Raw genomic sequence first — 25,043 nt, 5'->3', positions numbered from 1 at the left:
ATGGTTTCACGAATTTACATCTTGTGGCTTTCCTATACTTTTGCGCCGGAGAGTCAAGATTCGCCCGGCAGGCTCCGAAACTAAAGTGGGCCGGTCGGTAATCCAAGATGGATGACCGCCCAAAATCGGCTGACACAGACATCTGCAAGTCATAGCCGCCGCTGCACCTCCGAAGTTTCTCAGAAGGATTTACAACGCGGTACAAAGTAAACCATGCTACATGATGCGTTCTAGCCGACGTTGAGCAGGACCCTGAATCTGCTACGCCGTCGTCCTTTCTCAGCTAGTAATGTCATTCATACATAGATCTCTCAGCAAAGTAACGACTACTTGCCAATTATCCTGATCAGTCAGGCTATGCTACGGCTATATTGAGGATTCAAATCCTTCTAATTACCTTAACGCCATTCAGACCATGCCCTTTGACCATATTCAGCATCAGGGTATAGAGATTTATGTTGCAGTGAAGGATGCTTCTCAGTCTTAAAATAGTTTCGTTCTCTTGATAACGAAGTACATGCATCATCACATGGTGTATAAGAACCAGTCCAATTGTGCTGAATTCTCTCATCCTTCATTCCATCCACAGCCAGATACCTATCACAACTTCCTTATCCCAACGCCCCCAGATATCACATCAAGTATCTTGACACTTGCCTCATCAGATATCCCTCAACCATTAGTCCAAAGTTCTTACCTACACTCAATATGTACTGGTATACCTCGAAGAAAGCCGCCGTCGCTGCTATTCTAGCTGGCGGCTGCGGTGTCGCTTTCAGCCCATATGCAAATGCATTGCCTGCAACTTTCCATCGACGCGCCGTGGGTCAGAGCATCGCAGACCTCGTGATTGCAGTGAAAGATTTCCTGAAAGATGCCAATGCATACGTACGTTACTAACCCGCCGATCCCATACTAAGACGTACTCGTGCTGACCCACTTCAAACACAGGACCCTTCCGTCCCAGACAAGTGCAAATTGACGCTGAGGACAACCTCGGGCGCCAACTGCGAATCATACATAAATTGCGAAGAGAACGACCAAATTGGACATTCGATGCCCGGGTGGAACGTGTGCTATTTGGGTGGGCGCCAGTTCTTCACTGATCCTGATCTGGGCGACTTCTCTGTCACTTTCACCAAGGCTGGTGGCGTCGATGGGAACACACAGGATGGGCAAGTGTACCTTCTCTGAAATTAGAAATTAAACCATGGCTAACTATTAGCGCTATAATAGCCTTCACCACCCAGTTGTCCAACTCGCAGGATTCAACGACTGGGAGCCCATTGATATCCAAGCTATCGTCGACGAGCAAGGAGATAGAGATGAAGGCAAACTCTGCACGTTCTCACATGTCACTGGCACCGAACAGCTTCAATGGGTTTGTGGGTTGCCCAAGAATGGTGCTCGTTCTGCTTTTGGCATGTCCATTATCGATGAGGATGTGGATAAGGACGGCTACACTCCAGGATGGTGTAAGTAATTTCCAATTCTACCGGACACTTTAGATTTTATGTATTTGGTGCTGAATCGCATTCCAGGTGTTGCCAAAGTCAACCAGTACCAGAAGAACGAATACGGAAACGGAGGCACGTACGCTTTTGACGTGATCATCTACGACGCGAGCGGCGACCAGATTGGCAGTCTCTCAAAGGCCAATGTGGATGGCAACGGTGACTTGGCCATGTACTCCAAATTGCCTGCCACGCTACTTATCCACGTCGGTGACACCGATGATGATCCGGTCAGCTTTGCCTACAATGGCCAGTCGTGGACTTGTGATGATAGTGAGTTACATCCGGAAACTTCATTTGAATGGATTTTAGTTGGCTAACGCTTATGACAGCCGATGGAGGCGACCACGCTTGCACTTTGGGCAATGGCCAGGAGTACGGATATGAAAATGGTGACCGGGAAGGTTACACGGGCTTCACTTGTTAGACTGTGGTCAATGGCATAGAAATTGTGACGGAATTTTTCCATGTTTGCGGGACACTTTGGTAAACAGGATGCGGGAGTTTGGTTTTAGCATTGGAATTGTAAAATTGGATCAGGTTTTACGTGTTATAAGTGCCGTTTCTAATTGTAGACCACATAGGTACGGTTAGCTGAGAACTAATGTCTTAACTTGGAAGGCCTCGTTGAGTAACTCCCCCATGTTAAATACGACACACATTACGGGCGCGTAGACAGAGTATTTGTCGGACCGCACCAGCCTTCGACTTCCAACGACTTTCTCTTCCGCTTTACTACGGCTACAGCCAGTCTACTGATGGAAGATAAGACTTTGAACCCCAAACCCTTAGCAACAGCTAACTGTTAGAACTTCAGCACCGAAACCTGTGGTGTATCAGCAACTAACAAGTATATAGTCAAGAGGCACACTCAGGTGGGAAGGCACGGCCAAGTACAGGGCTACAAAACCCCGCCTCAAACCAGAAGTAACTATCACGGAAAGAAAAACATCTTTTTTTGGCCTTCATGTAAATCTTACTCTGATGTATTTAAGGCCTTTATAGCCATCCTCACTCCTTTCAGAGACAAAATATAACCCCATGCTTTGTTATCGCTTTCAATAAGTCCGATAGGAAGGTCCCGTGTAAAGCTTGCATCATACTACTTTATTGCATGATCAACACAGGCTACAAAATCCGCGCTGCGCTAGCTTGTAGAGATGAATGCACCTTTTCTATCAGGCATAAGCGTAGGAAAGACGCGCGAAAGCAGAGGCTGTACGTTTTTAAACTCATTCAGAGATGCAAATCGAACAGGGGCCAAGTCGATATTGCCACGACCCTGACCTTCACCTTGCTGACGAGGTCTAGTTGCCACCTGTGTTGGCGTCCACCTCTCGTCGGGCAAGGCTGCGAATTTCTGAGTTGTGCAGGTATCTCGTTGGAGGTATTTCATATTTGTATGAGAGGACAACGTGTCATGCAGGCTCTGTACTACTGCAGACTTAATCCCTCAATCTTACGTCTAGTTATTCAAGTTTTTCTTCTTTCCTTTCTATTATTGACGTGATTGGACATAATATGAAACCATGGCCATGTCAACGGTGCCAAGGGCGAAAACATGGGCGATGCCAGTTATCCGTTGTTATTGTCTTCACACCTTAAATCTGTGGGCATTAATTGCCCGTCGCCAATATCATGCAAGCAGTGGATATGGTTAATTTTTGTCGTATGAAATATAGCTGACAAGTTGGTGTGTCTTCGTCGGCGCCACTTTTGACACCTTCTGGCGGATTTGGGTGCAGAGTGCTACCAGAGCAGGCCCATCTTGAGGGTGAGAAAATGCGGTCACATGAAATAGATCTCGGGCATTCGATGACACAGCAGTGTACAGGCCATTTTTGGAACGAAAATCCTTGGTCTATAAGCATTAAAAAGAAAACAAGAATGCTCAAGGACTTACTGGGATGCCTGCGCCGGTACTGATTCCTGCACCCGTTACGAAAATGATATTCTTAGCATTTGCCATCGTATTCGCGATCTGGTGCAGATGGCTGTTGGAGTCAGGTGTGACGTGAATCGTCTTGGAGGAAGGGGCGATAGCCATGTGGACGTTCAGACTGGCGAGCGAATGACTGCGGCAGAGATGTAGGTGTTACGTTATAAAGAAAAGAGGGGGGGAGAACAGAGCAGCATGAAAAGGGAGGGGGAAGCTTAAATAGATGGGCGGGAGTGCGCATTGGGATTTCCCGAGTCATCGTCTCAGGCTGATCAGGGACCTCTTTCCCTTTTCCCGTCTACTGTTGCTCGACAGTTTCTCGACGGCTAGGGGCTCAACCATGGTGCTTTCATCACGTCACATACCTTGTCTGAAGGGCACAACAGGAGCTGAAGCCGACGCCTGCGGGCAGATTAGGACGTCGAGGATCTGATGAGTAGGCAGGATACACTGATCACTCCCCGATGACGGCGGCGAGGCAGACTTTGCTCATACGTAGTTCCGTTCCAAGTTTGGCCGACCGCATCTAGCTCCGCTACTTGAGTCGGGACTCAACACATACTCGTCTCGTCAAGTGCAAGTTCTTGCTCGTACAATATTTCTGGTCCCATCCAAGGTCCTCGTGGATAGTATTGTGTACTTCTACAAACCTTGGGTGTCAGGTCGAGTTCATGGGTATTACGACTTGCAGGCGTACAAGAAGATATCAGCTGCTGCTCAAGCAAAGCCCCCCCCCCCCCCCCCCCCTTTGGCTGACGTAAGTATCTGTCGCCTATACGGTCTGGTTTTAGACGACGACAACGATTATCATCTGGATAGTGACGAGGAGGATCACCCTGGTACACGTTTAGTCGGACTGCTTACCTATATCGAGAATCAAGGCACTTTAAAAGATATTGCGCCTTGGTCTGACTGCACAAATGAGGATCGACTCCGCTGGTCTCAGCAGATAGACGATTTCGTCGACTGTTTACATGACGCAGGTGTAGCTTGGGGTGATGCTAAACCTGAGAATATCCTGATCAACATGGAGGGTGATGCTTGTCTTATTGACTTTGGCGATAGTTACACCAGAGGCTGGGTCGATGAGAATAAGCGGGAAACTCTAGAAGGAGACCGGCAAGGCGTACAAAGGATTCATGATTGGCTCAAGACATGGTCCGAGAAGCCTGTTACTCGAATCAAGCGGGAAACCTCGGCAGTGCAGCACCTTTGAGGCGGAAAACACAACGCTGGCCCATGCAGTTGGTGGACTTCGGGATGCGACTGACTCGTTCTAATCAGCTAATGGCACCGCATAAGTCTGGCTGTTGTTTAGGACCGGCATTCCCCGATCGTCGTGGAGCTTCACCAGATGGGTTCTGAAAAACAGGTCTGGAGGATGAATAAGAAATAGGCAGAACAGAGTCGTTTGTGATGCTTCGAAGCGAGTGGTGATGATACAGAGCTACAAACGCTGAAAGCCAAGATAATTGGCGTATGACCAAGCAAGCGAAGATTCTCGTTCCAAAACTGGGCAGCCGGGGTACTATAGATCATTATTAACCGATTTACAAAACACGATGAGACTGTAAGAAATGTTAACTTGCATCCAAGTCGCGTTCGACGCGTAACTCCAAGCTGGTCGCGCCATTTTACCGTCTGCGTCTCTTGTCGTTTAGTTGGGATGCCCGAGGAGCCTGATCATCTCCATCATTTTACCCTAGTATACAGTGTTATGAAACCCTTCATGGGCTTAGTATTATCCTGGTATGCACAAGAAGGACTGGCATGATATAAACTAGCGTAAAAAGATACATTCAACTAACTGCCTGTGGCGAAGCTGGTAGGACCACCGCCCATGTGGTACCTGGACGAGTAGTCCCTTGAATGACGCTTGCCCTAAATTATCCGCGTTCCGGATTATGAAAAAAATATGTTGCATAAGGCTGACCGCACGCACAATACAGTGAGAGATGTCTACCAAAGTTATGATTGAGGCTGAAGTAGAAGAGTTACGCTACTGTAACATTACCATAGTATCAATTGGGGAGTCAGCTTCTCAAATATTATATATAGGGCTGTTATATTGTATAAGATAGGAAAGAAAGCGTCTTTGACGAACCTGCAGCCAAAGCTTTATGCTGGCGATTCGCTGCAATCTGTCCCACAATGATTCTGAATCATCCGTGTCGAGATCCATGTCTCTCAAACTAACCTCAGTCTCCCATTGAGCCAACGTTCTGGTGGAAGACAACATATTTGGGTGTCGATCTCCTAGGATTTGTGTTCCTATCTGTAAGTAATGCTTCATGAGCGATATTGCTTCTGTGCGCTAGCCGAGACGATGCCATGTGAACGCAAGATCGTTCATGCTGGCCAGCGTAGAAGGATGATCCACTCCCAGCTTCTGCTTGCTCGTCTCCATCACTTCCACCTCCAGCTTCTCGGCTGTCTCCCACCGGCCCTGGTTCCTATATGTCGACGCCAGGTTGGCCATGCTGGTCAGGGTAGAAGGATGATCCGCCCTTGGCTTCTGCTTGCGAGTCTCCATTGTTTCTATAAGCAGCTTCTCTGCTGCCTCCCAGCGGCCCATAAAGTCGTAAGCTAAGCCTGCCATTGTTATGGCATCTGCGGTGTCCTTATACTTGCGACCGAGAATCTTTATTCTCACGTTCATCGCGGCAGTAGACAGCTTCTCCGCCTCAGATCCATTCCCCATTCTCAGAAGATACCATGTGGTTTTATACAGAACTGTAGCCCAATCTTGCAGCGACGCTTCCTCCTTTGGTCGCTGCGTTGCTGCTGATCTAGCGTGCGGCAAAAGTGTACGGCATCTTGACCAGTTCTCATATTCTCCGTTCGGTAGTTCAGCGCAAAGAACACTGATAAACTGTTGCTTCCAGCGTTCCTGCTGCCCTTCGCCGTTCAGCCATTTTTGAGTGGCTATCTGTACTAGACGATGTATTTCAAAGCTGGTTCTGTCCTTGTTAACAGAAATGAACAAGTAGTCTCCTACAGATGCCGGTGTCCGTCGGTCTTCATTCTGATCGGTGGCATTAAGCTCTTTGCAGCACTGAACAAGCATCTCGAGCAATCCTAACAGGTCACGTCGCTTTGGGCTGGGAAATTGTGATAAGTAATATTGAAGCGTCTCAGCGCTTGGGAGCTGCTTCGACACATCGGCCAGTCTGTCGATAAGCACTGGCAGATACAACCTGGTAACCACTAAAGCGGTAGCGTCGGATTCGGTCGGAATGGGGGTGAGCAATTCAACTGAAGGCATCGTAGGTTCAACTGTGAGCTCCTCGGGATCAGGTGAAGATCGCTGAGGCCAAGGCGAACCTTGCCCAGAAGCTGCAGAACCGATGGTTGTTCCATTTGCTGCTTCTTGCGAGCTGAAGACCGGGTGGTTGTTGCCATTAGGGGCAGAAGCGATGGTGAGATTATAGGATGGGCATGTTATGTGTCAATCTGGCAAGAATGGCGAGTTGGAAAGAAGAGAGAAAGGATTCCTGAATTCTTGGGGTCGGGTGCGTGCCCTTTATACCTTTTGGTTTGCCATAGCCTCCCCTTGCAACGACACCACCTAGTTCTGCGGCTGAATCTTTTTTTTGGCACACACCTCTCCTAAAACCGTGCCATCCATCTGCTTATGAAATCCTAGGAAGTCATCTGCACCAGGTGAGCCATACAGAGTACTCTAACACAAGGACCCTGGCCCTTGGCCTCCTCTTCTGATGACTGCCTAGGAAGTCATCGCCACTGAATGAGCTGCATAGAGTGTGTAGCAAGGAGCATAGCCCTTGGATACCCCGTTAGGTTGACTCGTTCGAAGTCACTGTTACAAGACGAGCCACCACGATCAACACTGTCATAAGGCCAACCTTCTCCAGGGCCCATATCTGCATGACTTCCTAGGAAGCTATGGCTACAACCAAGCTACGCAAAGTGTGTGACAAAAACCCTAGCCTTTGGATGTACCATACAATTGACTCCTCAGGAAGTCACTGCCACACGGAGAGCCTTCCCCAAGATCACTGTCTGGACGACTTCCTAGGAAGTCATCAGGACATGGGTCCAGGGAAGCGTTGGCTTGGGTAGAGATTATTAGAAGGCCAAGGACTAGGCTTCTTGTCACACACTCTGCATAGTTTGGCTGGAGTTATGACTTCCTAGGAGGTTATCACCACGGAATGAACTACATAAAATGTAGCAAGGAGCCTGCCCACTGGATCCCCTCTTCGGTGGCCCCTGAGGAAGTCGTCGTCACCAGCCAAATAATCCTTGCCACAAGGCATACTTCTCTAACCGCATTGACCACCTTTTTGCATGCACCCCCATTTTGCAGGGTCTAACTGAATCAACCTAAATACTTCGTCCATATTATTTATAAGTATTGTCTTTAAATTCGAAGATTTGTCGGGGCGTCTCGCGTTAATTAAAATAGGCTAAAACCCCAAATTACCTTGAGTTCATCCGTAAGGTGTTGTTTGTCCACTCTTAGAACTGAGTAATGAACCTGTCTCTCAGGGCAGTCTCCAGAGCCTGACGATCTGCTTGGATGGAAATGTTGACCCTGGCTCGCTCAATGACAGCCTGAGCCTGAAAATTGTTGTCCAAATACGAGGCTGCCTCTCCCTCCGACAACATGTCAATGGCCTGGATAATCCTCGAATGAGGCAGGTTGTTTTCGGTATAGCCTACTCTTTGAAACTCCGAAAGGAGTCTAGCCAGCCATCTCGATACTGCCTCATCTCCCTTGAAACGCCCACAGCCATTGAGGTCTGGGACTGGAAGAGTTACTTGCGGCCGTCGACCTTGTTGCTCGTACTGAGCAGCTGAGAACTGAGGCGGTGGAGGCGTCGGTAAAGCTCGAGGTACAGCTGGTATAGGGATACGAGGACGCGGCAGACCCCAACGAGCCTGAGGTCCCGTAGCCGGGGTACCTGGGTTCTACCGGATCGGGGGCGAATCCCTCCCGACTCAGCTTGTCAGCTGAGACCGGCCCGCCATAACGGCTCTTTCCTTACACTTCTAGTCAGGTGATGGTCAGCCAGATGAAAGGGCGATCGAGGAATTCTAGGCTCTAACGTAGTTGATGTAGCCAGGTAATAAGGCCTTGGATGATAGAGAAAAGGGCCTGGTAAGTAGATGGATTCGAGTAAAGTTTGACTGGTCACAGGACTGATGCTGATGTTGGAATTGAATCTTCAGAGCGATCACTTGGTGTCAGACACAAGGTTTTTTCTGAACAGGTCAACGCCTCAAACTCGATGAAAAGGAGTCTAAAACTATGATGAGACGACGAAACAAGATCTATAAAAAAATAAAAAAATAAACGAAGGTTGATAGGTCCTGTGATTCCAGAAGTAGGGGTAAAAACAAAGGCCAAGAGTGTTATATTTAACAAATAGAATTGTCCAAGAGGTTCTGGGCTAAATACGTATTCTATACAATTCCTTGCGGTTTTTAAATAAGCTACCTAGCTCAGTCTTACAAGAGAGCGTGACATCGTGTGCTTACGATAATATTACTTCCCTCGGCGCATTGTTAGCTAGGGCGTTAGAGCATATCCTTTGGTGCAAAGATTGGAGTATCTCGCAAGCAACCTATCCATTTGACCAGTTAACATACCCTTCCGGTGGTGTCGGGTGTACCGTAGTGCTTACCCCACAATTAATGACCACGCACGGCGGTTTCTTGACCCACTTTGCTTAGCCACACGGAGACCCGGCCAGCCGGCATAAGTCCAGTGATCATGATTTCTATTTATGTCTTGGTTTTATATCTCTAAATAGTTCAGGATTTCCAATACCCGTAAATAAACGCTGCGCCTTGACTAAGAATGGAAAGCTAAAATTAACACTCGAGCCTGGTTTTGGGTGGTACTTATGGAGCTTTATATAATTAGTATAATTAGCAAGTGTGTTTCCGTGGATATATGATAGGCTATGACACAATGAACTCATTTATCCATGAATTTTCTATCCAAGAGCGTTTGACTTGCCTTTAACGTGCAGCTAAAACAGCGAATTCCTTCCTAGGCATTGCGTCTTACCAGAGATTAAATAGGAAGATACATGGCCCTTCAAGTTGGATCTCCCTGACAAAAACTCAAATAAGTCGAAATCCTGCAGCCGCTTCTTATACTCCCAATGCAAAACCCGATTACAGCCAGCTTTTCTCAAAGCATCTCTGAAGTCCTGTGACACCCTTCGGTACTCTGGTCTGAACGCGAGTGCCATCGACATAACGACTGTAATCAGCTCCTTGGAATATGGTTTCGCGAGACTCAAGGCAACGGTTCCCCATTCCTTTTCTGCCCTTGCTAAGGACTGGTCGGCGGACCTAACATAGCGGCTCTTAAGCCTGTTTTCCCAGTCGACCGTGATGCCTTCCATGCATGGATGATCAGACCACATCAAAGTTCTGTGTTTCAAGTCGTCCCAATCTGGGCTAATCTCGCGAAGGTCGACAGATGCTTCGCCCACTCCTCCCAAAACTGCGTCTAGTTCATCTTGCAGAATGTTATCGTGGTCTTCGAAAGACTGATGCAGTTGATTGATTTTCTGATCATCGAAACCGAGTTATTAGCTAAGCTATTCAATCGCTATGTTGTTATTTTCCATATTATCGAATGTAAACTAGCTAATTTTATCCCGGATTCCGTAGAATTGGTGGGTTGGGTTGGCTGGTTGACGACAGCTCTTGGCAACCAGGTTGAAGTGGTTGGGTTGTCTCGAGGGTTGGATACGACTGTGCTATTAGGCTCGTCTTTTACTGGAACGTTGTAAACTGCAAGCTTCTCGCAATTGCTAAGTGACTATATTGCTATGTGATTTTTACGAGTTGATCTCAAAGTCGGAACATAAAAATATGAACTGGTCATATGTCATCAGAGGTCCATGTTTATTGCTGTCACACGCAGCCGCTAGCCGTGGCACCATTCCTTTGATCCCTCGTCCCTTTGTACTGTTGTTGCAGATTCCATTGCGCGGGGTTATGTTGACCATTATACAGCATGTTGAAACAAACACGGAGGGCTGCAAACAGTCAAGGAGTTTTCCATACGAACAAATCTAAGGATGCAGAGACCGAACTGGCCAAAACAACCCGTTTTTGGATAAAAGTGAAACAGGAGAGCACTGAATCGTCAGTGACACATGTGCGAAAGGAAACAAGCCCCCAATAATTAATGGGATCTAAGTGATTATTACACGTCTTCCACATGTTCCGGAGCGCTAATCATGTTTGCGACGCCCCGAAGACTTGCCTGTTAATGCTTCGTACGGGGCGCAGACACTCAGCGCCCTCTGCATGTAACGGTCGAGGTACGACAGACCAAGGACGAAGCTGGCATTGGTCCAACCAAACCTAGACGCTTTCATCAGTACCTCTCCAGGCATTAAATCAGAAAGCTAAGAGAGAACTCACCCTTCATGCGCATAGCCATCAAACTCAACCCCCTGATTCCCATACTCGGCATCGACTCTATGCGGATCCCTCTCCTTAACCACATTGTACTTTTCCACCACGGCCCCGTTATAATCCACGAAAACCTTCATAATGGTCCTGCACCACCGATACGCCAACCGGGTCGCGTGATCCCCGTACCCGTACTTCACCAGCCCATCCCAGGCCATGATCTGGTGCGGTGCCCACCCGAAAGGATAATCCCACTGATGGTGTCCGAATCTCTCGGCCTGCCGCACCGTCGCCTCGCTCGTCACTGACAAGCCGCCGGGACATTCGAATTTGGGAATCGCGCGGCGGACGAGCACCTCGGCTTGGTGCGGGGAAGCAACGCCGCACCAGAGAGCCCAGAGACAGGTTACAGACTCGGAGGTGATCTGCGACTTTTCGACGACATCATAATCAAAGTACATCCCCTTCTCCTCGTTCCAAAGGAACTTATCGATAGCCTCCCTACGCTTCTCAGCTCGTTCGCGCCAAGTATTGGCATGGACATCGACATCGGAGGTCGGGAGAGCAAAATCGGGACATATTTCAAAGTCGCCTTTGAAGACAGTCTCAATGACATGCCCGATGTCGGTCTCGTATTTATACAGCAGGAAATTGAGGTCGATGATGGCAAGGTTGCTGCAGCGACCCTCAAGGCGGCATGATGTATCATGGCCAGACTCGCGCACGCCTCGGTCGTGCTGGAAGTACTCTTCAAGTTTCGGCTCTTTGATCAGGCCTTCGTTGTACTGGAGGACAAAGCTCTCCAGTGACATGTCGTACTTGGCTGCGTACGGCTTGAGGACGTGGGCGAAGTGGTCAGGTTCGACTTCGGGCGGGATGCCGTACCCGGCTGGTTGGTACTTGGAGAGGCCGGTGGCGGGATCGAGTCGCGGCGACGTCACCCAGACGGAGTGGTATTCCTTGATGGCGGCCTGTATGCCTCGTCTGAGGAAGGGCTTCGCGTCGGGCGCATCCCGGGTAGCCTCGTAAAGACGAATGGAGAGGTCGGTGAGGAAGGGGGGCTGCGAGCGTAGGGCCAAGTAGGAGCGGTTGGCGTTGGGGATCAGGCCGTAGTGCTGAATCTCGAAAATCCAGTTTCGGATTATGCCCCTCACGAGGTCGATGCGGGCGTTGGACAGCAGACCCAGGCCGATGAAGTGACTGTCCCAGCCGAAGAACTCGTTGAAGCGGTCTCCAGGCACAACGAAGGGCACTGCTCGAGACTCGATGGCCCCGGTCGCCGGATCGACATATTCCTCGGTGTCCAAGGCGAACAGGCCAGGCTTCTTGATGAGGATGCGATATGTTTCGTCCGTTATGACGTGGGGTAGGGGCACAACCTGGAGCTCGAGATCACGCTTCTGTTCAGCGATGCGTGAATAGTACTCGAGCTGCGAGCGGGCTTCGGCCGGCACGTAAATACGTGGCCTGGCGTCATCGGTCGGTACTTTGTCGTCTTTGGTGGCCAGACCAATGACATCGGCATCTAACCGTCTTGTCAACCCTGGCCAGAAGACTTGGCTGACGAGCCGGCAGAGTCGCTTCACCGGGTCCTCGTATAGACTCGAGTGCTGGATGACCAATTCAAGGCACCCCTTCTCGTTGGCGGCCGTCACCGCCTGCAGGAGGTTGGAAACGGCATAAGCGCCGCGTACTTCGTATTTGTGATGCCCTGCAGAGCTGAGACTGCCGACCCGAATGAGCTGTATGCAAGGGGTGTCAGTGGAGTGTAGGCCAAGACAAGGGGAATGAGCCGCAGCAACCTTTGGACCCTTATCATCTATCGAGATTTGTTTGTCCCCATCTGTATCCTCGTCTTCAATCAATCTCTTCCGAGTGGGGGCTACAGCCACAAGAAACGACCGGCATACCGAGTCCAGGTCATCTGAGATTAGTCAGTGGAATTGAGTTTGGGTGGTCAGAATCAATTCCACCTGCCTTGACTGAACCGCGAACTCGGCACACGGCTGCCCTTCTTCGCGTCGTATTGGAGGCTTGACTTTAGTCACTTCAGCAATAAACTCCCTACTTTACCGGCGGCTGACCGCTACTTAACACCACACACACACACACACAAAATACCTACAAATGATCGAGATCGGCTTCTCTCCAGCTGATCGTGGCCATTAGTTTCAGTTCCAGGGGTGGGAGTCATTCTGTTACGGTACTTCGTAATATGTTGAGGCAAGTTGCAATCTCGTGGCTGCCAGGAGTTTGGGAAGGCGGCAGGGTGCGGTGGGATTACCGTAAAAACATGGCTCTCCACGTTATCTATGGAATTTGCAATATTGGCCGGCTGGCCCGTATGGCTACCTGTACACCGTGATACACATGCTACTGCAACTCCGCGTGAGGGCTGCAGGTGATCAATAATACGCTCGGCTCTGCGGGGAGCGATATGCTAGAGGGTGTTTGCACAATTTCTCCGCTACCTAACAGCCGCATGTATTGTTAGGGACCCTGGCTGACAACCCTGACATTATTCACTTTGCGGGGAGCAGATATTCGGGACTGGGTGAATTGGAAGGCTGGCTTTCGTTTACTGCCCAACCAACTTTCCCGTTTCGTCTCCAGCGGGACAACCCGTACATTCCTGACCATCACAGAACTCCCAACCTACCAAAAGGAGACCAGACCTTTTTATTTTCACCTCCTTCTCACGCCTGCAGCGGAAAATATGACGGACTGTCTCGGACTACTACTTCTTCCAACCCCACCGCAACAGATTACCTTCTTAGATGTGCGGGTAGCATTGCATCCCCCGCTGAGCTCAGCAGTGCTCAGGCTGAGCAAAGCACGGCCACGCCAGCAGGAGTCAGCAGCATTACTTGAGATCGCAATTCCCTTGACGCGTGTCATACAAAACTCATACAACCACCAAGAGCTTTTCGCGGAAACCGGCAGGCTCTTATTCAATGTCTATCAACTGCTCGAGACAATCTATCAGAAGGAAAATATCCCCTCTGAAGGCCCTGGAGCAGTGGATACGAGGATCCTGTTTGTCCACGACGGGAGTGAGGAGCTGGACGATGGAGAAGGACTGCCCCTGGTGATCACCAGCTTCGGTGCGCTCGCCAGGACGTCAAGACCATGGACCCATCTCTTCGCCGTGGAAAGCGAGCCGGGAGAAACCCTGCTCCGGCGCTTCATGACGCTCCGCGGAGGAGATATATCCAGGCGCGAACACGACCCGCTGCTAGAGAGCATCCAGAGGTTAAAGGGCGGCTTGCAGATTTACATGCCGAGTTTGCATTCTAATGGTTTGGGGCCCATTTACGACGGATCACGGCAAGATTCTCCAACATGGAAAGTCACCGTCGTCATTGGTGGTGGGGGCCGTCGCGTCGACTTCACGGACAAATACCTCCTCACCATGGGATTACTCTCCATCGCAGGTGTGCGCGATCAAGGTCTCGCGGATCCGGGACGCATCGAGCCACGAGCCCTCCATGTGGCTATCTTGGACGAGGGGGACCACCAACTCGAGATGGAGACGAAAGCGTTTGCGTTCATCCAATCATTGACGGGTTTTCTTCGCTATGAAGGCCAATCGCCGACAGTCTCGGGCGTCGGTGTTGATGTCACTTTTCAGCCTCTGCAAGACTCGATGGCGAATACCAGCGATGAAACCAATGCAAGGGTAGTAGTGGTGTCAAAAACGAGGCGAAAGGCCTGGGAGGAGATTTTGGGGGGTCGAGACAGGGGCAAGAACACGACGATTGTGGAGCTGAATCCCATCGAACCAGCCGAATGGGAGGACGATTAATCAAGGGTTGTTTGCTGGGAAAGTGGGCGGGAATCCCTCGTGATGCAGCTTCTCTGGAGTGCTGAATGTAGACTCACAAAGGACAAATGCATGGCCTTTGCCACCCTTGGCTCGACGAACTAAAGTCGCTTCGAGATCTCCTGATTTAGCGTCCGGCATTCTGATTGGACACAGGCCAATCCATCTACCTCGATCAACCAAGGGGAAGAAATACGTACCTCTTGTGCTACGTTGTTAAGGCTATCGCAGACAATTTGAGGCGCTTTTCAGGGCGTAAGAACTCGGTTCTTCTTTTTCAAGACTTTTCAACCTTTGGGACTGCAGTAGATGGCAACTACCTAGATGTTCCCCGGCAAGCTAGGAGCTGGTACGATGCAGTCGAATAGGCAGGCTGACACTACCCACCACGGTCGCAATATCCTGCCGTGCAACAGAGCGATACCCCACGCAGATGCCTGGAAAAATCGGGTTCTCGCCGCCGCCACGCGGCTACGCTCGGGTGCTGATTGGATCGGTAGCTGAAGTAGGGAGGCACAAACTTGTCTTCTCACCATAGGGTTTCCGAGCAGCCACTAACAAGTGCAAGTTTGGTTGCATATATATATGCAGGCTTGCGGTTCCGAGTGTGGAATCTCGGACATTCTGGCCAATCCTTATGGAATAGGAACGCATTATCGCATGGGATGCAAACACGATGCGTTGGGTATGCCGCTGTGGCTATTAACCCATTGCGGCCGGCAAGTTGAGGTGGCAGATGGCGGTAAATGGCTTGCCGTGGCAGCTTTTCGAGCGCTGCTCCAGTTCGTCAAGTGTCAAACAAAGGGGGCCTAATGATTGATTAGACTGTTTGTGAACATCGAGGCGATCGCTGGGGCTATAGACAGTGTGAAGACACGCAGAGAGGCTCGAGAAAATACCGCCAAGTATTTGACGGGCTGTGCCTCGATATCCGAGGAAGAAGAGAAGGTTCTGCTATGGCTGCTCTATAATTTTTTCTGAATAGGTTGGTAAGCATCCCCTAAGCTAGCCTCAACCAATCACAGGATAGGTCACCGATTTGGGGGCGTTGCAGATCAGATCATGAAAACCAGGGGGGGCCGCTTGCTCAGGTCAGTGCGGGTAGCGAGGATATTAGCTAATATGTTCTTTCGAGAACTTCCGAGGTTTAGGAAACCCGAGTTGTAGAATAAAGCATAGGTCAGGCTGACTAATTTCGATAGAAAGCCGCCCAGCGGAGTTGTCGAAATGCGTGACCACGCGACTACTCAGAATATCTGACCTGTCTCATTTTGGGGGTCTGAATGAAGACCGCAGCTGCCTCTATGGATGTTGTCTCTTGGCTCTTATTCGTACTTCAGTAATTATCCTTTTATATTGACCTGTCACCCCAGAGTCAGGCTGCGTGCGCATTGCTGTTTCTTTCGCCATGGTCAGGTCTCCAAGTGTACATCTGACGACCTGCTCAGAAAACAACCCCTGCAGCTCACAATCCTCCAATGCGCCCGGATGTAAGCAGCCCACGTAGCTGATGCGGCGTAGGCTGGTCAATTGTTTCATTTCACTCGCAGGCGTAAACGCAGCTAAAGTCCGGTGGCTTCGAGACCGATATGAGAGGTAAATGAGGCTGCCAGGCAGTTGACAGCCATATAAGCGACACGTCTCAATGTATTGAGAAGACTGTGGATAAGTACAATTCTTGTTTCGACTTCTCGATTCGTTCGATCTGCCGCGTCCTGACATTATATCACGTCGTAATTGCGTTTCTACATTATATACTAATTCATCTTCGAGACCATGCAATTTGAACTAAAACCGCGATAATGACAGACCAACAAGATGATGAAATATCTCCGTTGCAAGAGGCGTCGGGGATGACCACAGTCCCACCTGCTAAGGAGGATGTTTTCGAAGGCATCGAACTTTCTCCTATAAACAAGAACAGAGCCGCATCGGAACCCTCCAAAACCCTGTCAGAGCCTACCAACTCTTCCGATAAGTCCAGAGCAAAGAGTGTCAGCTTCAACTCCGACCCACCTTCCCAGCGCAGGCACGAGAGCGCGGCCGACGCAAGAAAAGAAAGCGCTGCCAAAAGCACGGCTCATATCCTGGTAGACTTTGCACCAGCGCCAACCTCGGACGGCCACCTTGAAAAGACTTTGAAGTCGGCTGCGGACTTGAGAGAAAAGTCCCAGGTGCACCGCCGTGTCATCAAATATATGAGACACCAAGGCTGGACTGAGAGGTTCAACTGGCAGAGGTCCCTCGACACCCCCTTGCTCCGGAAGATACGGGGACCTGAAGAAACTGCAGCACGGAACGCGTGTAACTACTACTTTCCACCTCGTGCCAATATAATGGTGCAAATCTGCGATTTCTTCGCCGAGGAAGCTAAGAGTTATAGACGCCCCTTAGGGGGGATTGAAGAAGGTGCGGTTTGTCTCTGCTAAGCGCTTGCTTGCGTACCCATTTCAGATTTTTGGCTCATTATTTGCAGCATGGGCAAACAAACGCCCAGAGGTCGAAGTGCGCTGGATGTAGGTTCTCCTTGACTGAAGGTTTTGTTACGTATCGATCGTCGAGCTCCCGCGCACGGCTTGGGGCAAAAGAAGAGGGGAAGCTGATCCACGATTGTTTAGCCACATCCCAGTCGGAATCGGTTTACTCCAGTCGGTATGTACCTAACTTCTAGATGGGCTCTCGGAATTTCTCTAACCTGAGAAGACTTTGGAAGATCTCTTCCTACATGCCGGCGTAGGCAAAATGAGCCAACACAAACTCTTTAAACAGGCAGGCAAGCCAGGATGGCCTTATACCGACTTGAACGTTTTGACCTTTTATAACCACGACTACTCCATGGAAATGCTGGAGGCCCTCGACTTGCTCTCTAAGGATGAGAATTTGAAACGAGGCACGAGCGATGATGAGCTCGTCGAGATGCAACCTACAATCAAAGACGATCTGAAATGGAGGTCGCGTCACCTAGGCGAGGACATCAACTTTTGGAGCTTGGTCAAGGCCGACTTCCCGCTGCAGTTGGGTGAACAGTTCGGAAGCGACGATCAAGGGCCACTGGATGGTAAACTACTGAGGATCTCCAAGTCTGATCGCCAGGTACTCTCCCTCCATCCGCAGTATACGAACTCATTGTTGGCAGTGAGCAGGTTGCGTGCATTCCACCGGTCTGACGGTGAGAAGTACCTTTTTCACCCCCTAAACACCCTCTCCCGCACATGCTGACGATTAAGCTTCAGGATTCCTCTTGACGTTCGGCAATACCACTGGAGTGGACTACCTGAGTCGTGACTTCGAATCTTGTCTGAAACTTCCCAACGACGTGATCCTGCAACAGCCAGAATTCTCCGTTATAGCCCACGTAATGACGGCGTTCGAAAACTCGGGCACCAGTCGTTGGCATCGGAGAACGGTGGAGTGGCTCGTGGTCTACCTGTTCACAGAATCTGCTGTGACACCACATAGCATGCGGGGCGGGATGAATGCGATATCCCCTTTAAATGCGTACAAGGAGCTGACCTATATTCTGGTCCGTATACACGTACGTTTCTGTCACGGACAAGGTATTGATGGATATTAGCAACGAGAACAGGAGTTGCCCTGGAAAAAGGGTCAAAGTCCCAAGTTGTAAGTAGATCCTCACTCAGCACTCCCCCTTCCGAGGCCTCGTCACCACTACATCCAACCAAAAACATCCGAGAGGCGCGACTTCTCATCCCCAGCACGTATCCATTTTACCATATCAATAAAACCCGCCACTCCTAACTTAGATGTTTCGACAGGGTGAAAAGGTACCTTTCTTGCCTCCGCGAGCTGCGCGGCATCCACAGTGTCATAAGCGAAAAACTCGACAAGCTGCGGGGAATGCAGGAAGACTGCGAGGCAATGGAGCGGGAGTACCAACAAGAGGGCAAAGACATTTACCTGGAAGAAGGGTCCGATTCAATGGCTAGTCGACTCGAATGGGCCATCCGGATCCTCGAGCGAAAGGAGAAGGACATCAAGGTCATGATCCCATATGTGCAAACCGCACTCAAAGAGGTATGTCTTCGCATATATTTGTGTTACAACCTGACGGAGTTGAACAACCCAAGAGGACTGACATTTTACGGAACGGTCTAGTTGTTTAACCTTCGCACTATCGAGCAAAACGACCTCGCTATCGTGGCGGATAACCAGAACAAGGCGCTCTTTGTGTTTACAGGCGTGACGGTCGTGTTTCTGCCCCTGTCCTTCTTCACGTCGTATTTTGGGATGAACTTGGCCGGCATCTCAAATACGGACAAGGACGAGTATTTCTTCTGGAAGACGTGCGGCGTGGGCGCGATTATGATGTCCGCGATGATCATCCTTCTTGCCTACTGGTACGAAATTCGGAGGGCGCTGAGGTGGCCGAAGAGGGCTGTGGAGGATAACTGGTGAGCATGGCAGGGTAGAAGTATGGTGATATAGAGGGGCTGTATTAGGCTTTCAGTCCTATCTGTCCAGGGCAGACGGGCGTTCACACTTGCATACTGTTTATGAATCACGTGTGAAACAGATGCCGTCATTTTTGATAGGAGGACATATTTTTGAAGTTAGATCCAGATCAACCTATTAAAAAAATAAAGGAGGTAGTATCCTTTCAAAAAAGGTATAACATTATGATTAAATAAGATTTGACACATCGAAATATTGATTTATTTGAATTAGCAGAAATAGTTGTACTTTATTGGTGGTCACGGCTAGACGGATGCCCACACTGGGGATATTCTGTACCTATAACCAACACAAAGAACGGGTTTGATTGCCCAGATCAATTGCGCGTATTATTTTCACGCATCTGATTATATACCTACTGTAACCAATTTTATTCATAACCTGGCCTGCTCACATTCCAAATTTCCTGAACGGCACCTACGAAAGGCCGAGGGTGACCACAGAACCATTATTGATCGTGGGGATAATAGCCACCCTGTCCCAGGGAATGTCGCTGTCCACGCCAACCGCTCCTAGAAAGCCGTCCACCAGCAGCGATCTCGGCCTCCTGAGCGGCTCTTTCGGATTGAATCATCCGCGACGACATCAAAAGCGGCACGCCACCCGGAGGGGCATAATTGAGGATGCCCGTAGGCCTAGCACGCTGCTCCGGGGTTCGACCGAGGATATAATCCATCTCGGCCTTCAAGCCCAGGTATTCCTCGACGAACCTACGCGCATACTTGCGATACAGATTGTGAAAGGTAATAGGATCTGCTACCTTGTTTCTTCCTGCCCCCTCGAGCTCTTCCATGGACGTTGCTAGGGCGCGTATTGCGTCAGGATTTTGCCGGCGGGCCCAATCAACGGTCCCCACGACCACCTTGATGTACGCACTTACCCAGTCCTCGTTGAGGGTGCCGGCTGCTTGCCGCATCTCGATGGTGGGCTTGCTGATGGGAGAGCCTGTCATGTTCATCTGATTCCGGTTCGTAGCTGGGCCGTAGAAGCGGAAGTTAACTGCGCCTCGGTTGGGACATCGCATCAACCAGGCGACGGCGCGGACGTCAGTACAGGCCAGTAACTCATTGACGCAGGCCCGGATAGGGGCGGGTTGCTCACTTGGTCTCTCGCCCCACTTACCTGTGACGAGTTCATCGTTGTTTGGGTTCCGGTTGGCGGTCGCTGCGGTCTCGCCTCGTGCAACGTTTGCCTGCAGCCTGTTCCGCTCGCACTGCGAGTTGTCCTGGCGGATATCCGTGTGGAATAGTGTGAATAAGGGGTCCAAAGCCAGCCATACCGCGGCGTTCTGCCGAAGTTGAACGACATCGAAGCGGGCTCTACCTACGCCAACGTGGATATGAAATCCTGTCGACTGCGGCACAAGGCAGGCTAGTCTTTTGAGGATACCTAGCACTCTTAGTATCTCGTCGAGGGAAGCTTGGTTAGCGACCATGGAGGGTCCAACCACTTCTAGGTTGAGCACTCGCAGCCTTCGTCCAAGAACCCATTCGTCCTCGGCCAAGTCCACGGTCGTGTCCAGTTTGACTGTCCACCTGTAGTACTCGGGATTGTCTGTATTGGCCGCATTTCGCTGGGTGGGATCTATCGACAATGGTGTCGACCCCGGTATCAGTACATCAATCCCCTGAGACCGGAGGAGCCTTCTGATATAGTTCAAACAATATCCTTCCAAGTACTCGTCGTGCCAATGCTGATATTCAACACCGCCCCACCATTCGTTCCACCGCCGTGGGACTCTTTTTACCTCTTCAGGCAAGTCGCGAGGTAAGGGGTAATCGTTTTCGCTCCGCCATGGAGGAACTATGATGACTCCCGGGTTCTGCCTCTTGAAGCTAGCAAGGCTTACCTGCGGGTTATTGTATTCCTTGTAATGAACCACGGCCTCGAATTCGGGCCCGATGGTCAGATTGGGGAACATAGGGATGTCCTGCTCACCGGCAAATGGTGGTGGCATTGCCATCCGCTTCGTCTGGTCATTTCTGCAAATGTGTCCCGACATGAGGGAATTTGGTCGTTTGCGCAAGTGAATAGATAACTTCGTTGAACTCCCCACAAAGGTTGTGATATGTAAAAGTACGCACCGAATTATGAAAGTATGCTGACTTCTCTCAAGTTGCGTGTTTGATTATGAAAACATTATTCCATCAGTGCGGCTAGTTATATACATAGGTTGAGTTTAGCTACCATTGTTCCCCCCCTTTCCCCTGATTTGGCTTTCTACCTCCGTTCTTTTGTGTTTCTAATGGTATAAATATCACCAGGTTATTTATTTCGTTGAAGGCAACTTGCTCATGTATAATTTGTTTGGTCAAAATCCGGGTCAAAGAAACTGTACATCTCCTTTTCGCATGTTTTGTTTGTTGATCTAACATCCATTTTAGGCCTACCCAGAACAGAAATAAAGCTCCTAATGATAAAAACTTGTAGATTGATAAATGACATGTTCAAGGCATCACTTAATGTTGGTATCCTAGACACTCTGCATGTTGCTACACTTTGCTTGTGATTCTGCTCTGGCACCAGTGAGACTTACTTCTCTTAGAGATATTTAGCTAACAGGGGAGACACATTTGAGCTATTTTAGGATGAAGTAGACCAGGCATTATTTTTTACACAGAGTGGACAAGAGCTCTGTTTCGTAATCCGTACACATATTCGTAGACCATAGCATGTTATTGGCAGCCGGGGTGGGTCTGCAACTTCCCGGCGGGCCGTGAGACTCGGGCCAGATAAGAAACCGGTCAACTGTCGGAGCCGGGAAGGCACCGCAAACAATCGACACGCTTCATGGCTTCTTGTTTCACATGGCAGTAGGAAGCTAGGCTGAGTTTGCCATTGCTCCCGGATCCCAAGTCAAATATTGTCAAGACTCAGGCTGCGTTTTTCGACACAGCACCTAAGGGCCACTTTTGATCAGCAGTTTCACCCCGCCACTAACCCCTCCATCAACACATCGCGACCACACGGGTTCATCACGAGCCAGCAAAAGCGCTTCTCGACTCCCCAACCCACAAAAGTCCTAGGGAAAGACACTGCCGAATGCAGTGACATTGCCTTTCTACGTACATACGAGGTGGAACTTGGTGCATCGGTACTCTTTATATCTGGTCGTGTCCTTCTCAATCACAACCATGTCGTCTTCCTCAACCCCCAAACCGACGTCATCGCCGCAGACCTCGGGCGCCGCGCGCTTGCTGCAGCGGCAACTCAAGGAGATGAAAACAGCGAAAGATCTCCCCGGAATCTCTGTTGGCCTTGTTAAGGAGAGCAACATATTCGAGTGGGAAGTTGTGCTCATGATTAATGACGACTGTAAATACTACGGCGGTGCGTCTCCCCTCCCTCCGTTCCCTCCACTGCTGCCCCCCCCCCCCAATCCAGAGTCTCTCGCTCTTTGACACGAAACTGACATGTTCTCCTTGTTCAACAGGAGCATACTTCCGCGCATTAATGACCTTCCCGCCCTCCTACCCCCTCATGCCGCCGAAGCTCGTCTTCCAGACGCCGATCCCGTTCCACCCCAACATCTACGACAACGGCGAGCTGTGCATCTCGATCCTGCACCCGCCCGAGGACGATAAGTACGGGTACGAGTCGGCTGCGGAACGCTGGTCCCCCGTCCAGACGCCCGAGACCATCCTGCTGAGCGTCATCAGCCTGTTCAGCGAGCCCAACGACGAGAGCCCCGCCAATTTAGACGCGGCGAAGCTTCTGCGGGCTGAGCGCGAGGGAGGGCCCAAGGAGTTCCGGAAACGGGTGAGGAGGTGTGTGAGGGAGAGTTTGGGGGAGGACTAGGTTGGGACGATTGAAATGTAGCGACCAGGGAAGAAGTGTAGAGGAGTGTCACATTATCTACACGCCCTTTCACCGAGAATGGGAATTGGCAATGGGGATCATGAGGAGTGTGAATATGGTTGTGGAGCGACTGCTTTCGGAAAGATTGGAAAGATCCAAACATGGACATAGTCAAGGATCAGGCCGGGGCAAATTGGGTTATGCATGGGGAGTTGTGGTTGCTCCGAGATTGGGTCTCGTCAAATACATAGGTACTCTACATAATCAACCCAGTGCAATGGGTGCATAACTTCCCCGCGCGCAGCATCATATAATCTCTAGGCCATACCGCGATGACTATAGATGCCAATGCTTGTTACGCTGGATCTTCTCTCGTCTGCCTAGTTGCGCGGCAACTGGCCTGCGCAGAGAGTAGATCGTTTCTCCAGATTGTCCAGTCCACGACGCAGCTGGCTTGTCAGGGGTAATACGTCCTATTAGCGGTCTAGTCCATGACGCCTAGCACACGCCCAAGCACACGATCCCACTCTTCATCCCATCTAAGGCTGCCTTCCTTCCGCGCACCTGTGCGCAGCCTGTGCAGCTCTTGAGCTCCTTCGTGGTCGCGGAACAGCCGACTCAGTACTGCTGCTAGCTCAACAGCAGTCTCGAAGCCGCATCCGTTCTCGCCCTCCTTCACCAATTCGCCAAAGCTCTCATATGCTGAATATGCAGCAACTGGGAGTCCCGACCCGAACATATCGACCACCTTCATCGGCAAATCAACCCCCGAACTCGACATGTGCAGGCAAACACCTAGGTCAGCACAGCTGAGAAGCATAGCATAGTCCTCCACCGTCAGCCAAGCGGTGAAAATGCGAATGTTGGGCAGCTGGGCCGCCCTCTGAAGATGCTGGATTCGTTCTTGGTAATACGCCTTCTGAGGCCCCTTGCCGGTAATGATGGCGATGATGGGGGACGAGCTTCCATCCTTGGCATACGTGACGAGGGCATCCAGCAAAAGCGAAAAGTCCTCATCCGGTGTCCAACTCGTACTACTCACAATGAGCTTCGTCTCGCCGGCCATGATGTTACTCGCAAACTCCTTCGTCTCCGGCAACCGCTCTAGAAAATCCCTCCGCTCCGCCGACGACGTCAGGGGCTGGAAGATCTCCGCCGGGCGGTCGTGCAGCGTGAAGACCAGGCTCTTGATGCTGTACGGCGGCTCCTTTAGCTGCCGCGCCATGGCATGGGTTACGGTGATGTTTGCCGTGGGCGCGGCGCGGCCTAGCACGCACTCGTAAGCCTTGGAAAGCCTAACGAAGGCGTGGCTGGCACCGCGGGTGCCGGCGAGTATCGTCCAGCCGTAGTTGTGCCAGTCGATGATGAGGTGGGTGCCGCGCAGCACGGAGATGATGAGTGCAATGAGGAGGGTGGGGATTGTGGGCGGATTCTGGACTAGTAGCCATCGTGCTGGTGATGTCTTGTAGGCAAGGACATGGAATAGGGTCAGGATTTGCCAAAGGACCTTCAATGGGCCGGAGACAAGGAAAGGGATGGACTTCAGAGCTGCTGGGGGTGGTGGGAGAGGATGGATCTTCACCCGTGGATTACTGAGAAGGTCTGGGTGAGGGGGGGATTCTGTAATAGTGTCAGCATCTCATCCTACTGTAAGGAGGTAAGTACTTGGGATGGATACAAGGAGGAATACCGGAACCGTACCGTGATAGCCAATCAGATCGACCCTCCCGCCGTGTTTGGCAATACTTGATGCATGGTATTGCATCCGAGGACTTCGGCCAATATCACCCAGAACCAGGACCTGCACCGAGACCTTGGTGGTAGCTGGAGAATATCGAGACGGAAACAATATGATGACCAGCAGGACCGCGCAGGTGAAGGCGATTGCCGCAATCATGACAAGGAACGCCATTCTGAACCAATGTCTGACGTGGCGTTGGTTTGGCCGACCGGGCACAGGTCGCGGGGCACGAAACTAGAGTTACTGGCGGTACCACTTGAGAAACTCCCAGGAAAGGACAGCTGTTTCATACGCTCCCATAAGGGCCCGGCAGCAATAACTGCGCAATAGTTCAATCCGGTAAGAACC

The 25,043-nt window shown here is 50.6% G+C and overlaps 11 protein-coding genes across 11 annotated transcripts; 5 read left to right on the top strand and 6 right to left on the bottom strand.

The window, feature by feature from the left end:
- The first annotated feature begins 596 nt into the window (after positions 1–596).
- Positions 597–2,099, top strand: BCR38DRAFT_478034 (uncharacterized protein). The gene is made up of 5 exons (XM_040863089.1): positions 597–888; positions 952–1,181; positions 1,237–1,475; positions 1,542–1,787; positions 1,847–2,099. The coding sequence occupies exons 1-5, from the start codon at positions 709–711 to the stop codon at positions 1,939–1,941; spliced, it is 990 nt and encodes a 329-aa protein (XP_040711262.1). The 5' UTR covers positions 597–708; the 3' UTR covers positions 1,942–2,099.
- Positions 2,100–3,171: 1,072 nt separating this feature from the next.
- BCR38DRAFT_413617 (DHS-like NAD/FAD-binding domain-containing protein) lies at positions 3,172–3,561 on the bottom strand (the record flags this gene model as incomplete). The annotated part of the gene is made up of 2 exons (XM_040858851.1): positions 3,172–3,375; positions 3,418–3,561. The coding sequence occupies 2 exons, from the start codon at positions 3,559–3,561 to the stop codon at positions 3,172–3,174; spliced, it is 348 nt and encodes a 115-aa protein (XP_040711261.1).
- Positions 3,562–3,964: 403 nt separating this feature from the next.
- Positions 3,965–4,669, top strand: BCR38DRAFT_353237 (uncharacterized protein; the record flags this gene model as incomplete). The annotated part of the gene is made up of 1 exon (XM_040856762.1): positions 3,965–4,669. A coding segment is annotated over one exon (705 nt), but the record flags the coding sequence as incomplete, so codon positions are not given.
- Positions 4,670–5,767: 1,098 nt separating this feature from the next.
- BCR38DRAFT_353396 (uncharacterized protein) lies at positions 5,768–6,520 on the bottom strand (the record flags this gene model as incomplete). The annotated part of the gene is made up of 1 exon (XM_040856779.1): positions 5,768–6,520. The coding sequence occupies one exon, from the start codon at positions 6,518–6,520 to the stop codon at positions 5,768–5,770; it is 753 nt and encodes a 250-aa protein (XP_040711259.1).
- Positions 6,521–7,935: 1,415 nt separating this feature from the next.
- BCR38DRAFT_353748 (uncharacterized protein) lies at positions 7,936–8,232 on the bottom strand (the record flags this gene model as incomplete). The annotated part of the gene is made up of 1 exon (XM_040856810.1): positions 7,936–8,232. A coding segment is annotated over one exon (297 nt), but the record flags the coding sequence as incomplete, so codon positions are not given.
- A 2,330-nt stretch (positions 8,233–10,562) lies between these two features.
- Positions 10,563–13,315, bottom strand: BCR38DRAFT_78552 (trehalase-domain-containing protein). The gene is made up of 5 exons (XM_040865641.1): positions 12,956–13,315; positions 12,838–12,898; positions 12,663–12,784; positions 10,870–12,602; positions 10,563–10,809 (listed from the first exon to the last, which is right to left on the bottom strand). Exons 1-5 carry the CDS (start codon positions 13,052–13,054, stop codon positions 10,677–10,679), a joined length of 2,148 nt encoding a protein of 715 aa, XP_040711257.1. The 5' UTR covers positions 13,055–13,315; the 3' UTR covers positions 10,563–10,676.
- On the top strand, positions 13,129–14,967 carry BCR38DRAFT_78358 (uncharacterized protein). The gene has a single exon (XM_040865640.1). It carries the CDS (start codon positions 13,577–13,579, stop codon positions 14,663–14,665), a length of 1,089 nt encoding a protein of 362 aa, XP_040711256.1. The 5' UTR covers positions 13,129–13,576; the 3' UTR covers positions 14,666–14,967.
- A 1,914-nt stretch (positions 14,968–16,881) lies between these two features.
- BCR38DRAFT_353305 (uncharacterized protein) lies at positions 16,882–19,099 on the top strand (the record flags this gene model as incomplete). The annotated part of the gene is made up of 8 exons (XM_040856769.1): positions 16,882–17,092; positions 17,160–17,199; positions 17,302–17,335; positions 17,387–17,852; positions 17,917–18,206; positions 18,258–18,304; positions 18,460–18,718; positions 18,800–19,099. The coding sequence occupies 8 exons, from the start codon at positions 16,882–16,884 to the stop codon at positions 19,097–19,099; spliced, it is 1,647 nt and encodes a 548-aa protein (XP_040711255.1).
- Positions 19,100–19,604: 505 nt separating this feature from the next.
- On the bottom strand, positions 19,605–21,158 carry BCR38DRAFT_413612 (uncharacterized protein; the record flags this gene model as incomplete). The annotated part of the gene is made up of 1 exon (XM_040858850.1): positions 19,605–21,158. The coding sequence occupies one exon, from the start codon at positions 21,156–21,158 to the stop codon at positions 19,605–19,607; it is 1,554 nt and encodes a 517-aa protein (XP_040711254.1).
- A 1,132-nt stretch (positions 21,159–22,290) lies between these two features.
- Positions 22,291–22,954, top strand: BCR38DRAFT_353598 (ubiquitin-conjugating enzyme/RWD-like protein; the record flags this gene model as incomplete). The annotated part of the gene is made up of 2 exons (XM_040856803.1): positions 22,291–22,486; positions 22,590–22,954. The coding sequence occupies 2 exons, from the start codon at positions 22,291–22,293 to the stop codon at positions 22,952–22,954; spliced, it is 561 nt and encodes a 186-aa protein (XP_040711253.1).
- A 484-nt stretch (positions 22,955–23,438) lies between these two features.
- BCR38DRAFT_353266 (family 1 glycosyltransferase) lies at positions 23,439–24,851 on the bottom strand (the record flags this gene model as incomplete). The annotated part of the gene is made up of 2 exons (XM_040856765.1): positions 23,439–24,574; positions 24,656–24,851. The coding sequence occupies 2 exons, from the start codon at positions 24,849–24,851 to the stop codon at positions 23,439–23,441; spliced, it is 1,332 nt and encodes a 443-aa protein (XP_040711252.1).
- Between the last annotated feature and the right edge of the window lie 192 nt (positions 24,852–25,043).

The sequence above is a fragment of the Pseudomassariella vexata genome, assembly GCF_002105095.1.
Source record: "Pseudomassariella vexata strain CBS 129021 chromosome Unknown BCR38scaffold_17, whole genome shotgun sequence".
Lineage (NCBI taxonomy): Eukaryota > Fungi > Ascomycota > Sordariomycetes > Amphisphaeriales > Pseudomassariaceae > Pseudomassariella > Pseudomassariella vexata.
Note: the sequence above shows the minus strand (reverse complement) of the source record. Positions and strands in the feature narration are given on the sequence as shown.